Here is a 17792-nt window from a genome sequence, read left to right on the forward strand (position 1 = left end):
TTTTCCTAGGGCTGACAACCTAATCCACATCCCCCAAACACACCAAACACCGCCGCGGCAGACCAAGTAACACCCTCAGCGACAACAGGAAATTAAGTGCCCAAGTCAGCAAGACAATGGAAGAAGGCAATACAGTCGGGGCACTCAGGTTGATCACAAGTGAGGACAAAATTTTGCCCAGGGATGAAACCACAGCCCAAGTACTGAGAGAAAAACACCCCCTCAGGGCCATGGGGGGACCCTGACCTGCGGGGGATCTCCCCCCAAACCAGGAACCTCTCGTCCTCCGGGAGTCAGAGGTTTATAAAGCTATCGTTTCATTTCCCCCGGGCTCCTCAGGAGGCTACACATGGGTAAGACCTCAACATGTGAAGGAAATGGTGAACCCTGTTCTTGGCCCAGCTGCAGAGGCGCTCCTGACAGAAATCACAACGTTTGTTAACAACTGCCTCGCCGGGTTAATCCCTGATGAAATCAAACCGTTTTTCTTTGGTGCATCCCTATGTGCCCTGAAAAAGAAGGGGGAAGGGATTAGACACATTGCCGTTGGTAATACCCTTCGCCGCTTAGTTGCAAGGGCTGCTGGCAGAAGTATCCGAATGGAAGCAGCCACCATGTTGCAACCCAACCAGCTGGGGTTTGGAAACCCCAGCTGGTTGGGTTGGAAACATTGAAATGGAATCGTAACATAGTTAGTATAACGTGTGTATCTCCTATATGCAACAGATAGTGCTGGTTCTTAAAAAAAAAATGTTTTTACCTGTCACAGATATGGCCTTTAATCTTATACTTACGAAATTAACCTTATGGTAAACAACACAGCTCAGTTCTAATGCAATGTCACACAAAATAATTAAATCAAAATGAAAATAAATTGAAATCTATGAAAATTCAATTTATAAATGCAATCGAAAACATTGAAATTGAATCAAAGCATATTTAGCATAGCGTGTGTTGCTATTACGTGCAACAGATGGCGCTGTTTCTTAAAAAAGGAATGTTTTTACCGGTCACAGGTGTGGCATCTATTCTTATACTTGCGAAGTGAACGGTATGGTAAACAACACAGCTCAATTCTAACGCAATGTCACATAAAACAATTAAATCAAAATGAAAATAAATCGAAATATGTGAAAATTAAATTTATCAATGCAATCGGAAACAGTGAGATGGAATCATAACGTATTTAGTATAGCTTGCGTGTGTTGCTATTACGTGCAACAGATGGCGCTGTTTAAAAAAAAGCATGTTTTTACCCATCACAGGTGTGGCATCTATATAGTAGGTATATAAAAATACGTGCGTATTCGAGTGAAACGTTGTGTCAAAATTTCAAAGCAATTGGTGGAGAAGTTTCGGAGATAAGAGCGTGTGTTGTTCTTACGTCCAACAGATGGAGCTGTTTTTCTAAAAACGCATGTTTTTTCCTGACACAGGTGAGGTGTGTATATAGTAAGTATATTTAAAAACACGCTCCTATTCAAATGCAACGTTGTGTCAAAATTTCAAAGCAATCGGTAAAGAGGTTTCGAAGATTTCACTCGCATGAAAATCACATGAAAAAAAAACATTTTTTTTAAAGCATGTTTTTTTCCGACACAGACGTAACATCTATATAATATGCATACAAAAACCCACTCGGGTGCGAATGGAACATTGTGTGAAAATTTCAAAGCAATTGGTGAAGAACTTTCAGAGATTAAAGCATGTGTTGCTCTTACGTCCAACAGATGGCGCTGTTTTTCAAAAATAGCATGTTTTTTCCTGTCACAGGTGAGGCATGTATATAGTAGATATATAAAAAGACGCACCTATTCGTATGGAACGTTGTGTCAAAATTTCAAAGCAATCGGTAAAGAGGTTTCGAAGATTTCCCTCACATGATAAACACAGTTTTTCAGAAAAGCATGTTTTTTTTACCGTCACAGACAAATTCAAGTTCAAATTCAAATGTTTATTCAGGTAAAGTACATACATACAAGGTGTGATACAAACACTGATGGATTTATAGATAGAGCTAGTACATACAATGCCTAAAGCCACTATGACGCAAAGCGTTTCGGGCAGGAAAAACACTAAAGACTAAAACTTAATACTAATTGAGATTAAAGTATATGACTTTACAATATATATTTACTTTACATATAGACGTGACATCTATTTAGTATATATACCCCTGCCCAAACCTAAACTTTAAGCCTTCCCTGGGCTGCCACTTGAGCACAGGAGAATTAGGTGATTCACACCAGAGTCATATAAATTGTCAACCACAATACCGTGGACCAACCCGTCCTCGACTCAAGTCCATTACATTTAGCGGTCAACCCCACAGACGCATTCATAAATTTGTACATGCTGTTCATTCAAAACGGGAATTTTCTCAAATATAAATTAATATTATAATATATTACCATATTGTGCATAAATAGACATAGGTTAGGTTAGGTGTTTAGATTCTGTTTGTGATTATTTGTATTTGTCTCCCCGTCCTCCAAACAAAGACCCAAAAGTGATCCCAAGCACCGGCCAAACTCCCTGTTTATGAATGAAAAGCAGTTTACACACGACTCAAACCTAATGACGTCCGAACACTTCTGGGACAAGTGCTTCGCTCACGTCCTCTGTTCGAACCAGAATTTTATAAATGCTTCACCCACGTACTTAAAATAAAAATAATCGCCAACAGAACCTAAACACCTAATCTAACCTACGCCTAACTATACATAGATTTTTTATGTATAATATTATTAATTTATATATGAGAACAAACCAATTTTAATATACAGTATGTTTAAATTAATGAATGCGTCTGGGGAGGACGGCCGCGACTTTAAACAGTCTATGGACAGGTTGCATAAACAGGGAGTTTGGCGGGTGCATGGAATGGACTTTGACCTTTGTTTATGAGGACGTGCTGAAATTAGAAGTGCTTGGATTTGGGCTGAGGACGAATTGCATTTGTAGAGCTTGGGTGAAGCAATTACAGAGTTGTGATTCGAACAAAGTTCGTCAGCGAAGCACTGTTCGAGAAATGTTCGAACGTTATCAGTTGTGAGTCATGTTTGGCGGGGTTTGAAGGCTGGATTAACAAGTATTTGGCCTTCGTTGATGAGTACAGCCTGTTCTACGAGGACGGCTGGCTGAAGGACGGGTATCCAAAAAAACAATAACATCTTCGAAGCTTCGAAACCTCGCCAATGAACCCGTTTCAGCTTGACGCTGCAGTCAACCTCGCTCACAGACATGCCGTCCTATCGACCATTCTCATCCCATCCACAGGAGTGACCTGAGCTGTTCTTTACGTTTGTCATTTATTTCGCTTCGGAAGCGTTAATCTCCAGTGATTTGTGCGTGTGGCCTTTGGTTATATACCGATTTTTGCCAGTGACAGGAAACTTTTAAAAACTAAAATGAGAAGCTCCTTATTGTCTGTCCTGTGGCTGGTGTTGTGGTAAGTATAGGTTGCCGACTATGTTTTCAAGAAGTAGATATACCCACATGCATTACTATGCCACTCCCCCGTCCAGGAAAATTCTTCCCTCCCATAAAATGCTTCAGTTCATAACTACCGCACCATGTTTTTGCCAAACCTGTTAACGATTTGCCACACTTGTCTTGTGGTTTTCTAGACCTCGACCTATAAAGATCTTAATTTTAGGTTGATTTGCATACTTTAAGTTGCAATAACGTTAGGAAAAGTAAACGCCAAACCCACATGCCTGAAAACTATTTGATCCATGCTACTATAAAATGGTAAATAACAAAGTTGGTAGTTTCAATCTGATAGACTGCGTGGTATTAATGGATGTGCATAAACACGGACCCAAATGTAAACAAATGCGATTTTGTATAAATATACGTACATAGTTTGTATTTAAATACATTTGACATGTTAAAAGACATTCACTGAAACATTAAAATTTTTAATATTGGCATAACCCTGAGAATTCAACGTTTACGTGAAATTTTAATTTGTAGTAAAGGACGTAACACTTTCGAATGTTTAATATGAACATCGATGGGTGCTGAGGCTTCTAAAAAAAAATCATAACACTGCACGTCTTCTCAAATTACACGAAGGATAAAAGTAGGTTGCCTTACACGAGTCGAGGGGAGAGTTTTAAAGGGAAGGCGTCGAACCATTAGGTTGAATCAGATTGCTTCATATATTGGCATGTACCCACAGGCAGACTAAGCCCGTCTCTGCAGTGTTGTATACTGTACTGCAGAACTTTGCAGAGACGTAGTGACGGTTAGGAGAGATTAGAAAATGATCAGACGGGGTGGGGAAAAGAGCACACAGTTGACCCGGGTACCCCATGCAGTTTACTATAAAAATTAACTTTTAGTCTATGCCAAGCAGACCCTTAAAGACCAAGTCTGTGAATAGATTGGTCTCATTACACATTAGGCTGCTTGATGCCAGTGTTGGCTTTACCCTGTACCTTCCGTGCTTCAGGGTTCGTGTGTGTGGCGTGTGGGGAGCGGCCATGGCCCCCATGGTACCGTACCAGGGCCGGGGTAGAGACTGCCGGTGTGTGCCCAACGAAGAGTTCTGCACCATGGAGGTTCTTCCCCTCTCTGTCGTCGCTGCATATTCTTTTGCAGTGAGTTGTAGCAAACTTGCTGGCCATGTTGCAAATTTATGCCTGTCTACTTAAGGTTTTCAACGCTTTTAGTGACTAAAATTCAAAAACTGTTTCTTGAGCATTAAATTTGATTGCGTTGTTTTTCATATTTTTACCCATAACCTTCGTTGGAAAAACTACAAATAAAATTTTGTTGCAGCCATATACCTGCCGTTTAGGGACAAGATTGTGCTGCGAGACGAACCCGGCTCAACCTGACGCGAAGAAAAAGAACACCGATGACCTCTTGGATGATGGGGCCTTAATAGTCAAGGTTCCTTCCCTCCAGCCATATTACGACCTGCAGCTTCGCTACAGCAAAGGTTAGTGTGGGGGGGAGAAGTTAGTTCTAAAGTTTCGTAGCAAAAGTAACTTAGGGTTGTTTGGTACAATTCCCGTGTGGTACTCGGGACAGCTGAAGGTCTATTTAGTGCCTACGAAAATATTCGGTTTCAAATTGAAATATATTAAACTGGGGGGGATAAATCGCTGCTGGACCCCCCCTCCCCCCCCCACCTTAACTCGTTGCAACAAGTCGGGAGGCAGGGTACCTACTTGCAATAGTTTCGGCTGTTTGCGAACTAAGTCTGCTTCTGATTTAATCCGTAGAAAGTGTAAACAATTAAATTCTAACTAGATTAGTAGGAAACTGCTGACAGCGGTCGTTTTTTTGTCCAAGCAAACGTTTGCAGAAGTTTTTTTACTTTCCATAACAGGCATGAATAGTTATGAACATGCCGAAAACTATAGTTTTAAACATGTTAATTGCTAGGTATTAAGTCATAATGCTAAATTAAAAAAAAAAATGAAACCAATAAGCATTTATAAAGCGGCTTTCTGTTGGCGGCTTTGGATCCTGCACCCAGATGTTAGAAGGGCGCCTTGGTTTAAAGCTGGCTGTAAGTAGCCTTTTTTCTCTAGCCTTGACTCGCTTCTTTTAACACTTTGGCTAGCTATTTCTCTAAACTTCACACCATACGGGGTCTACGGAACATTGTGCCTTTACCTAAATCATCCATAGTGTTAGATGGACGATAGTGTTACCATGGAAGATGTTTGGGAATGATCTGATGGAGTTAAGGGGGGGGCTCACTTCGGTGTGTCTTCTGGATGCTGCCAGGATTAGCAGTGCAGCGGGACTGACGTCCATGGTCCATGTAAAGTTTGAGGGGGGTTGCTTCCCCGACCGGGTGGTACCTCGCAGGCCCTCTTACTAGATCCGGTACTTTTTTTAATATAAAAAGCCAAACTTGTATAAATTCTCTGGCTTCCTGTCCCCAGACACGGTAAATTAGACTTGCCTAGTATATAGAGGCTCTCCAGATGGATCTCTACCAGTGCCCTGCGCTCCTCTTCGTGAGATGTTCCAGAAACTGTTCCCTCGATAAGCCATCCATGCCTTGGGGCAGATGGTTTTTTCACCCATGGAACCGCCTACCCACCGAAGCAGTAAATGCCAAAACCGTTTCAAATCTACCTGGAAAAGATCATGAAAGTCAATGGGTAGGGAGTACCTTAGATATGCCGGCGGATTCCTCTTCTCGTAGAGGCCACTAAGATTAGTAGCCATCGGGTAAATGACTTTTTGCATCCCGACTCGCTCGAGGTGGACCCCCCACCTCGGGCGGCGGAGTCATGTCGACGGCCTGGCTTGGCCAGGCCGCTAACAGATTCTCCTTTCAGCGTCCGATCTCACAATAGTAGTCTCCCCGCAAAACAAGAATAAGGCTATATATTTTCTTTTCCTAATTGCTTTCCCGCACAGTTTGATTTTTAACTCCTTCACACTTGTTAAAACTGTCGCGGCCAAATATTTAATGCTTCTCGTAGAAATGTTCACCACACGTCGCTTGGGCATTTTGCCAGTAATATAGCTGTAACGTATACATTCACGGGTGACAAGAGGTGGGTTTTGAAGATTTTTTTTAGTAAAGGTTACAGTAGTCGGATGTTGGAAGTGAAATCTCTTATGAGCAGAAGCTTGTTGCATGCTGCTAGCAATCGGATAGGACGTGGTGCTACAGGAGGTCGGAGCTTGAGGCCTGGAGCAAAGAGCCTGGGAGGCCGGGGGTAGAGTGCTCGGAGGAGTACTCTAGCTCGAACGAGGGAGGGATCTGGGACCTCTAATGAGGGACGAGAGCAGGTAGCTGGGATAAGGGCGGACTTGACGGTTCACTCTGTAGCTGTAGTTTTTGGATCCATCTACTCGGAAGAAAGTTAAAAAGTAACACAGGTTACGGCGAGCCCGTAATGTACTTACTTGGCACAGGACCTAACCTTGTAGCGAGGCTGCAGCCCCCTTCTAGTAAGAGTTGGAACTGGACTCGTATTGTTAAATCTTGTACTAATCAATGGATGCTAGAGACCGTTAATCTATTTTCACAGAATCGCTATTAGCATGAATGACACTGCTACGTCCCTGATGGACTTATCCACGCTTCACCTGGCCTTGGGTTGGATACGGTTTGCCAGCACAATTCAAAGGAATAAAAGAATTGGTAACTAGGTATCCACAATGCAGAGTTGGTAGCAATGCTGTTAGCACACTAAATTGACAACACTGAAGTAGACAGCTTAATTATTTCACTCGCTTTCCTCACTACGAGCAATAAACAGTTTGCAGTAAAGTAATAACGTGCTTGTCTCAGAAGCTAGACACGTATATAAGCATACTTAGCAAGAGGGTAATATATAAAAATGTAGATTCCGTCTCGCATTGGCCTGCAGGAACATGATAAAGTTGACGCCCTTGCTAAAGCTGCAGTAAATGAAGACGGTATTGAACGGAATCGGTTATCAAATAGGTCCCTTAAGTGTCATTAGAAAAGAACTCCTGGATGAATTTAAAGTAGAACAGTGCAAACTGGAACTAGCAGGTCCTTTGTTTATCACAATGAAATGTGTAGAGTAAAACATGTGTATGGGGCAAGTAACAAAATAAGCAGAGTAACAGACGTTGGCACAGCTCGAATAAGACTTGACTAAAAGTATCTCTGCAGTTCGGTTTGTATAGGGATCTAGATGTAAAGTGTGGACAAAAACAGGGACACAAAAGACATAACACTTTAAGAAAAATGTAGTGTATTGACTAATAATAAACAGCAGCTCCCCAATGACGAGTATCTCAATTGCTCAAATTCTTTTATCGATAAGACCTACCATAAGTGTGTAATTACTTGCTGTAAAAATATAGCTCTTGAAATGGAACGCACTGTAAGGTGTGAAGGATAGATGGAATTTTATCAAAGATGGTCTGATAAAGACCTTGTGTGTCCTCTGTAATGCTTTTTGCGCTACCGCTCACAGGATGAGTATGGGGTGCACAATAAACTAGCCCTCTTCGGCGGCAACAAGTCAAATGGAAAAGTTGATCATTTGGCCTGATAGGGGAAACTGGTTGGTTACTTATCACTTTCCTAAGAGATTATTGCCGTTTATGATTGTGATTATTTCCGAAGTGACGTTGGGAAAATGTTAATTGTCGTTAATGGTTGATGAATGACCGAAAGCGTCATTAGTGATTAAAAGTAGCTAGTACATAATCTAATGTGGTATGTTACGGACCAATGACTGCGTATTCCAGCCCAAAAAGGTTAATTATTTAACACCTCGGCACATTTATTAAAATATTATATTGGTTTCACACTATTAATGTTCAATAAAAAAATTTTTAAACTGGCAAAATCAGTCGCCCATAGAATTTTGTAGCTAGCTCGGTAAGATTCTTCTTGATGGTAGGGTTTGCATGAAGGGTTTGTCCTCCCGATGACTGCACCAGTGCAGACGTTGGGAGAAGAGTTTATGTTGAGGACAAGAGTTTAAAGTGCTTTTTACGTTGTGGTGTAGATAGAAGAGCTGCGACTAAAACAGATGTATGTGGAGGGAGACTTGCCGCACCGTAGGGCGGTATGTTTGTGGCCTCGGCTGATCCTTGGGGCAGCGACGAGGCATTTGTTTTCAATGTTGAGCTGTTGGTGGGGCCAGATGTAAATGTGGCGCGGGTCAGATGGGGCCCAATTTGTTGGTAGACTAGAGATGTTTAGCCAGTGCTTTGACTATTTGGTATTTTTCTTGTGAAGCGTGGTCACCACCTCCTAATATATGCTAGATAGTAAAGGGTATTTTAAGTGAAAAGTACTTGTTTGAAATTTACTTTGGCGCTAGGATGTCGGAAGCGGTGAAAGAGATGGTGTTAGATTGTTTCGGGCACCTGACAGTGGATGCAGAGTTCGTTGATGTCTGTTCTGTACTTAGAGCTGTGTGCTGCCAGTTTGGTGTCCCAGCCCTAATTATTCTGGTCATGGTTGCATAAATTTCTTCTATCTAACATGTTTCGAAGTTTCCCATGTCTTTTTAGTGGACCCATAGTACAAAGACGAGTATGACGTTTTCCACTTCGTCGGCAAATTTTGGGTGATGGTATATTTTTTTTAAGGCTCCTTTACGTGCAACATGGGGAATTGGATGAGGGGTAATGAGGCGCGTTGTGCACTGCTTTGGCTAGTTGATCTATTAGTTCATTATGGAGAATACCACAATGCGCTGTGACCCATTGGATAGGTGTCATAACCGTTCAATCGATGCTCATGAAGTTAGACATGACAAGACAAACTGGACTGGTAATGTTGATTATTTGGAGAGCTTGATGTAAGGCATGTAAATCGGCTATGGAAAATAGTTGGTTTGGTCTCTGCCATCCCTGCTTGAGATGGTATTCGGGTATCCATACAGCGCTAGTGACAGAGGGTACGTTCATCATGATGCAAGATTCATCGGTATAAATCTGTGGTATTTGGGTAGCAATTTTTCATTGTTGAATCAGACTGAGGCTATGGCTGATTTTCTAGTGCAGACTTTTGGAATGTTGTCTTAAGTTGTATTGATGTATTAGTTGTAGAAAGCAAAGGTGGAATGGGGGAACAGTAAGTTGGGTTTCAGTTTGAGAGGTCTATATTGAGGTTATTTGTAGCTCGTGTGAGGAAATTACACGCAGAAATCCCAATACCGTGATGCATCAAATGAACGGGACACCAGTTTGTATTGGAATGCCATCGGAAAACTCGCCTTGTATATAGACTTTAGAGGTCCTGTTCGTAGGATAGGACTGTAACTATAAAAGTAATCTTCCCTGTATGGCTAAACGTGCAAGCTTTGCCAAGAGTAAAGTATGGGGAATGCTATCAAAAGCTCCTTTGAGGTCTAGGTAGAGAAAAATACAAAATTCACTGCTTCTGAGAAGTGCGGATTTCATGTTAAAGGCAGAGTATTTGATAGTGTGGAGCATTGCGGTCGAAATCCAGCTTGGAGTGACGGTATAGAATTATACTAAAGGTACCATTGGCGGAGAGTATGTACTAGCTTTTCCATAACTTTACTGAGGCATGATAGTAAGGGGTTAGATCTATGACGCAGATTGGGATGGGTCTTTTCCTGGTTTAAGGAAAGGAAGAATGTCTGCGATTGTAAAGGAATATTTACCAGAGTCCAGCATAGGTTGTACTACTTTTCTAAACTACTATGTGCAGTCGATGGAAGATATTAAAGTTCATATGGAATTCCATCCTCTGCAGGTGACTTGCCAAGAGGTAGATGGGTTAAGGCTCATTGTAGCTCGCTTAAGGTGTACATACTGTCGACGCAGAGCATGAGTAGCAGTATGGCACGGTCAATTTCTTGTCTGAAAGAGTCCTTGGGCATGAAGGGTGTTGAGAGGGTAACTTTAAGACGTTCAGCAAAAATATTTGCACGCTCCTGAGGTGTCTGACAGTGAACCGTTGATCTGGGGAAACGAAGGGAATGTTGGGCGACCTTTAATACTGTTAAATGTAGCACAGACTTTTGTATGTGGAGTGGGTACGAGGCTATCAATTTTGCCCATGATGCTCGCTTTGCTGACTGTTTTTTTTTCTCTTGCGGTGGGTGGTGGTGGAGGGGGGGGGGGGGGGGCTGACTGACCCAGTTCTGTAGGGAGGGCTGACGTCTTTTTGTATAGCTCGTCGGCGTAAAGAGTTCGCACACATTCTACCACTGTTTAAGTGGTTTATTGGACCTGTCCTGAAGTTTTCTTGAACATTTGTGTGGCTGCAAAATTTATGGCAGGTGATTGTGGACAGTCGCGTGTTAGGGTCTATATCGTCTGTATCTGGGAAACACTTATCAGTCCATTTTTTATCTAGGTTCTTAATGTTCCACTTGGGGAGCGTTAGGGGGTGGGTTGGTGGCTGGAAGTTAGTAAATTTTATAATGAGGGGTTTGTGGGCACTACCAATATCTGGTCCAGTATGAAACTAGCTAATGTTGAAAGTGCACGGAGCTAAAGCAGATTTCAATGAGGCTCCATAATTGGTTCTGTAGTTAAAGTAAGTTGTAAGGTAGGGCGGCGAAAGAATATATGGTGCAGTGTCTAAGTAGTTTATAAAAAAGTGCCTACAGTATCTTGGGTACCTCTACTCCATGTGAGGTGGTTTGCATCCATCACTTGTAACAATGATTGGGTGTCCTAATTGGTTAAGATAGAATTTAGGTTCATTTTTTGCCACCAAAGTTGCATATACCTAGACAGGATGTGTACCATTGTAAGGTATTAGGCATATTAACATTTCTAGTTTACCGTTAAGTGTTATAGGTTTGTCATATTACTCGGTGTTAGGAGGAAAATGCCCCCCCCCCCCATACGGTTTGGTTTGTCCAGTCTCTGCATCTGAAAGTTTTTAAAAATAGGATTTTGTTTTGGGGTGAGCCAAGATTCGGTTATGTAAGCAAAGTCCGGTTTGGATGACTAAAGGAATTTTCAGTTCTGTGAGGGATGTTTTAATGTATTCAGGCATGGTTAGGGGAGCCATTTACGCTGTGGGTTATGGATGTGCGTTTTCCTTGGTATGCCAATAGTACGTGTTGGATACCTAGCGGTGGATGGGGACTCTTACCCAAACCGCCAGAACCAAGTTTTTTTTTTTTTTTTTACACATGCGAATAAATAAAATAAAATAAATAAAACGATAATAAACCAGGAACAGACATAACAAAGCACAACAAATACAAATACACTAAATACCGGCCTGTAGAGCCGACAACAAAAATACAACAATAAGCATACATAATGAAACACAAAAGAAACAATACCGGACAGGAGGGTAACGGAAATAAAATACAACAAAACAACGGTCATGAGAACAAACTCAACACCGGCCTGAAGGGCGCACAATAGGTACAACACATTGCAAACAAACCACAGTTCCAATCACACACCAAACGCACAGCAAGCACACAGTGACTACTCAAATTCTTCATACTTATCCGGCCACTCCGCCGCCGGGATTCGAACACAATACGCCTCCCAAAATAACATGACGTCATCCGGAACAGGTTCATTATAAACCGTAAGAGGATCAGGCATCAACTCCTGCACACCCACAACAAAACTGAGCCCGCTGAACCCAGATGGAAGAAGGGCACCACGGAACAAGATGCACGCGTTCACCAATGTCAAACCTCAAAGGAATGAGCATCATACGCCACGCCGAAGGCCAAGACGAGAGGGAGGGGCTCCTTCCCACGGGGCCGGGCAATGGGCAGCGCACTGGGAGCCTCCTCGGCTACCTCACACCATTTGGTCACCATTTGGTCCGGGAGACATCTCCCGTCACGCAGGGTGCAGTTGCGCCTCCATAGATCGTTGTTATAGATTAAGCTACTCGGAACAAGTTTCCAAGTAGCACGGGCTATGGTGAGCCCGTAACTTACCTGGCACAGGAGCGGGGCAAGAAGCACGGGCTATGGTTAGCCTCGTGGACGGGAGATGTCTCCCGTCCCTGTCCATAGATCGATTGATGAAGATTAAGCCACCCAAAAGGTGGCACGGGCATGAATAGCCCGTAAGTGGTGGCCCTTTTAAGCCATTACCAGTATCAAGAGCTGATACTGGAGATCTGTGGAGGTGTGAATGCACCCTGCATGACGGGAGATGTCTCCCTTGTGAATGTGTTAAGATGAAGATGAAGCCACCCAAAAGATGGCACGGGCATAAATAGCTCGTAAGTGGTGGCCCTTTTAAGCCATCACCAGTATAAATAGATGATACTGGAGATCTGTAGAGGTGCGACTGCACCCTGCGTGACGGGAGATGTCTCCCGGACCAAATGGTGACCAGATGGTGTGATCATCCGTCCATAGATCTCCAGTGTCATCTTTTTATACTGGTAATGGCTCAAAAGGGCCACCACTTACGGGCTATTCATGCCCGTGCCACCTCTTGGGTGGCTTAATCTTCATCAATCAATCGGCTACCTCACAGGGCCCCGCGTCAACCACCGGACGTCACACTTGCAGGGACCCCCCCCCCCCACACTTGGCATCCTTCTTAAGCACCAGCTTGAGGCCATGGCTCGCACCAGAACCCACACCACCCACGTCCGTAGGAGCGACCACCTCCCACTGCGGAGAACCTTCTGCAGGAGAAAAAACAAGAGGTAAATCATACGCACAACCATTGTCAACAGCAAGCACATGGACGTCAGCCACCACCAGCGACGTAGAGCACGAAGCACCCGGAACTGCCACATCATCGCCCCCAAGCTCCACCTGCGTCGAAGTCCTCCACATCAGCCCAAGCAGTAGAAGAACGCCTGGAACGCTTGGGCACCGGCTGCACATTCCTCACAGCCGGAGGCGGACCCTGAACCACGGGCCTCGCAGACCGTTCGAACACTCCCGTCGCAGTACGGCAACAGCCTCAACCACAGGGGGAACCGGGCCGCACACAAGACGGTCCACAGCCCCCCCCCAGTACCCAACACAGCTGTAACACCCGGCGAGAGCGCAGGGCCAGGCGCATCAGCAAGAGACGAGGAAGATGAAGACTACTTGCAGAGACCATCTGGAAGACCCTCGGGAGCAACTGGCACAGCGAATTGACCAGTGACAAGTCCCTCCTCCGGGTGTTCCGGTGGCTCAACAACCACCGGGGGCACGTCAGGTGACGCAGGGGGGGGGGGCGCATCAACAGCGAACGGGACCTGCCCCTCTTCATCTCCGGAATCCACGCCCTGGAGCGGCGGGAAATCCTCTTCCCGGAACAAGTAAACAGGTGCAGCAGGGGCCTCAGAGCACCCGGCAGCCTGATGCCCTAACTGGCCACATCGGGTACGGGGCTGCCGGGCATAATACACCCGAACGTAGTAACCTAGCAGCCGGACAGAAGATGGGATATCCGACCGCAGGTGCATACCTAAGGTACAGATGTTCGTCTGCTTCCCAGCATACTTCCCCGAGGAAAGTGTTCACCCGAACACTGACTGACTGCACCATACCTCTCGAAGAAGCGCCGAAGGTCTTCAGGGAACTCCAGGGGCGCACCGTGTACACTGACACAAGTCAGGGCACCACTGTAGTCAGAGATCGCAACAGCCGGCGCCATCCGGCAACTGCAACGAACGCCCTTGTACCAATGGAGGAAGTCCCGATACTCCTCCCTCACGAACTTGAAAATCACCAAGTGGGCCGTAACAAGCTCAACTCTATAGACAGCCTCCACCGGGACACGAAGAATGTCGCACATCACCAACTCGATGGCTGGATAAGCAGCCTTATGAGAACTCCAGTCCCACGGAATTCACACGCAGAACAGGAGGAATTGGAAGGCCCCCCATGTCAGAACTGCCACGTTGCCTGCCTGGCTGCGTGCTGACAACACTGGGAGGGCAGAGACGGCCACACCACCTGGCGACCAAATGGCAAAACAACCCCAGCAGTAACGGAGGCCGGGACACGTCCTCGTTCCACGGCTGCTCAGGGCGGACTCGGAACCAAGTTTGTGGCAAGTCGGCCTGGGAAATGATTCTAGTAAGGCGTGTCAAAGAGTTATTTAAGTTTTTTCCATCTGTTCAATGTGTCCAGCTATGGTAACTTTGTTTGGGCTGATGTCAGTGTCTATAGCTGTTGATGGGATGTCTGTTGGGTCTGCCTCAGGGGTGGGTTATTACTTGTGTAAGGAATTTAGTTAGAAGTCGGTCCAGCGTCTTTTCTAGTGAATTTTCAGAGTAAAAAGTGTCGACAAGATCAGGTCTCTGTTGTGCATTTTGTGGGAGATGGTTGGACCCTGGGGTTTTGGGATTGTCGGTGAAACTTATCGGGTACACGCATTAGGTTGTGGTTGAGTGAGGTATTTTATGATGGGCTGTGTTAGGTTGTTTAGATGCACTACTGTATTGCAGGTTGTTTGTAGGGAAAAAACCTTAAATTTTGTTGCTATGTATGAAGGACATAGTTTGAATGGAATGTCGTGATCGCCACCACAGTTTGAGCAGGCGAGTGTATCTGATGCAGTTTTGTGTGTAATGGGAACCGGTGCATTTTCCACATTTAATGTCTTTGCTGCAGCCTTTCGAGGTATGGTAAAAACCTCTACATTTAAAGTCTGTTTGCCTTGCTGTGATGTTTACTGTCCAAGAAATCTGTCTGGATCCTCTTCTAAGACCGGGTGACGTTCATGATCTAAATGTGTGGTATGCAACAGTGGTTTCCCAGTATCCTCGAGGGTATCGTCAATGTTTTGTAGGAGATGCTGCGTGAACCTCCAGCAGTCGCCATGACACCTAGATTAAAACTTGCTTGGCTAAATGAATTGTAGGGTTCGGAGCACATTATGTTCCTCTTAACACTTTCCACTGCCGCCCACAGGATGGGTATGGGGTGCGTAACAAATGAACTAAACTTTAACTAGATTGTAAAATGTGAATTGATATTTAGATTCGTACTAAAGTTTAATATTTAATCGCAAAGGGGGGTTAAGGGGGCATATCATTCTAAATCGTTATAAATTAAAAGTTGTTCAATTTGCTTAAATTTGTTTAAGAAATGGTTATAGAAAGGGCTGCAACTGGTCAAAGTTTCACCATCACACCCTAAACAGAAAAGGAGAAAAAAAATACACAACGTATTATGCAACGAATGTTCAACACTCAAATAATCTCGGGGAACACATGTGTCAACTAAAATGTCTACTATGTGCTGTAGAAGCACAAACTCTTGTAATAATTGTAATATGTATGTGCAATATATTTATATTTAAATATTTTTTTTTTTTTTTTTTTTTTTTTGGCCAATTTTTTTCTCGTTTGTTATCAAGGGATTTGCATGAAACTTGCACACCTTGCTCAATGGAAGCCTATCTGCAAGGGTGCTAATTATGAACGAAATCTGTCGAAGTCAAGCTCAGCTACAGGTGGCCGAACTTGGATCTTTATTTTACTCTGGAAAGTAATTTACACCTTCAAATTACTTCAGAGCTTTCATTTATCAATCAATTTACATGCAAATTACACCTTATATGTAGCGTTTGTGCTTCTACAGAATCTAGTAGACATTTTAGTCCAAAGTCTATTTGTTGATTTTATAAAAATTTATAAATATCATATATTGCATATTTTTTTAGAAGGGTAACTTTGAAAAATTATATTATTGCACTAAACACTTTTGATAAAACTGATCACTAGAATCCTTTATTATGTGCTTAATTTAATGTGTTATAGAAATGATTTTAGTTGACACATGTGTTCCCTGAAACTATTTGAAAATTCGTTGCATAATTCGTTTATTTTTTTCTCTTCTGTTTAGGGTGTGATGATGAAACTTGGACCAGCTGCAGCCCTTTCTATAACCATTTCATAAAAAAATTTATAAGCAAATTGAACCACTTTTAATTTTACATTGATATGCCCCCTTAAACAAATGGGAAAGATTAGCAAAGTACTTGAGAAACTTGTATAGGCTTCACGAAAATGCAAAGCATAGACTGTGATATTTAACAATTAACTAAACATTAACAGATCCTTGAAGTTAATTATTAACTTCAGATATTATATAAAATGTTTAATGTGATCTTTCATATTGTTGCAGACAACAATACTAATGAAAAAGTATCGGAAGGTCAAAAAGGCGTAAACATAGAATCTGCCCCTGAAGAGTTCACGGAATTTCATCCATTTCATGAAAACTACCCAAATCTGACTAACGTGCAGAGTCACGTTTCGGAGGCCCTTCCCGGAGCGTCCCACGCGGATAAAGAAAAAGATGACAAATCTCGTTTAACAAAGGTTGAAGGTGTTGGACTGCCAGTAGTAGGCTTGAAGAGAAGTCACGTCAACGCTACTAATGAACACGTCAAGAAAGCTTTGATCGATGCAGAAAACTCTACTCTAATTGACGCAGTGAGACGCGCTCTGTATTTACTGAAAGGTAATGCAACAAGGGCCATTAACTCGAGTCATAAAAGTGAAGGGTCGCAATCTAGCCTGTGGCTCGGTACACTGCCAACCTCGTCTACAGAATATTCACATAAAGACGCTCTTGGTGCCGCCACTCACAATAAGTCTGTATTTACTTTGAATCCTCAGGGAGAATCTTTGAATCTTAACGTGACAAAAAGTCCTGTGCAAGGTTATGTCAATGTTTTGGGCAACGGCTCTTTGCCAGGAGCTTCCGTCAACGAGAGTTCCAATACTACAGTGTCGCACAACACTGGCAATAGTTTCTGGCTTTGGTTTTGGGGATAGAATTAGTGTGAAGTAATTTTAAGTACTATAGTGTAAAGTTCATGCTTATTTTTAATATCTGTAACTATAATTTGCAGTAATTTGTAAAGATAATCTTAGTTTTAAGGATCAAACTTTTAATTTAGATTTTTAAAATCCTCGCAAATCGGTAAAAACCTGTCAGTTTTGCAAAATTTTTGGGGTTGAGAATGTAAAGTATATTGTAATAAGCATTGTCAATCTTTTATAAATAAACATTAACCCTTTTTAAATGTGGCTCTTTTTACTAACTCCTTTTTAATGAGTGACCAAGCATTTTAAAATGTGCTTGGAGCTGCGATTAACATTTATCTTTATAAATACGGAAATGAAACTTCCTCCCCGGCATGCTGTGATGCCTGGCAACAAAGGGGGCCCAGTCTTAATCCTGTTTCGTTATGTCTGTCCTATGGGAGGGGGGCTGCTCTGTGGCTTGAAGATCCCAGTTTCCTGTTGCCTAGAAAAGTTTTGCTAGCTCCATAGCTCCTGCAAGGTTAATTCCCCGCTTGCCAGTGTACATCACTCTTTTGAGGGGGGGGGGGGGGGGTCCCTTTGGCTTGCATTCCTTTTATCCTTGCTTTATGGTCCCATCTCC

At 43.2% G+C, this 17792-nt stretch overlaps 1 protein-coding gene across 1 annotated transcript; it reads left to right on the forward strand.

Annotated features, from left to right (window-relative positions):
* Positions 1-3250: 3250 nt before the first annotated feature.
* Positions 3251-17430, forward strand: LOC123772186 (uncharacterized). The gene is made up of 4 exons (XM_045765249.2): positions 3251-3451; positions 4460-4607; positions 4789-4951; positions 16524-17430. Exons 1-4 carry the CDS (start codon positions 3411-3413, stop codon positions 17177-17179), a joined length of 1008 nt encoding a protein of 335 aa, XP_045621205.1. The 5' UTR covers positions 3251-3410; the 3' UTR covers positions 17180-17430.
* The last annotated feature ends 362 nt before the right edge of the window (positions 17431-17792 follow it).

This window comes from Procambarus clarkii, chromosome 69 (genome assembly GCF_040958095.1).
Source record: "Procambarus clarkii isolate CNS0578487 chromosome 69, FALCON_Pclarkii_2.0, whole genome shotgun sequence".
Taxonomy (NCBI): domain Eukaryota; kingdom Metazoa; phylum Arthropoda; class Malacostraca; order Decapoda; family Cambaridae; genus Procambarus; species Procambarus clarkii.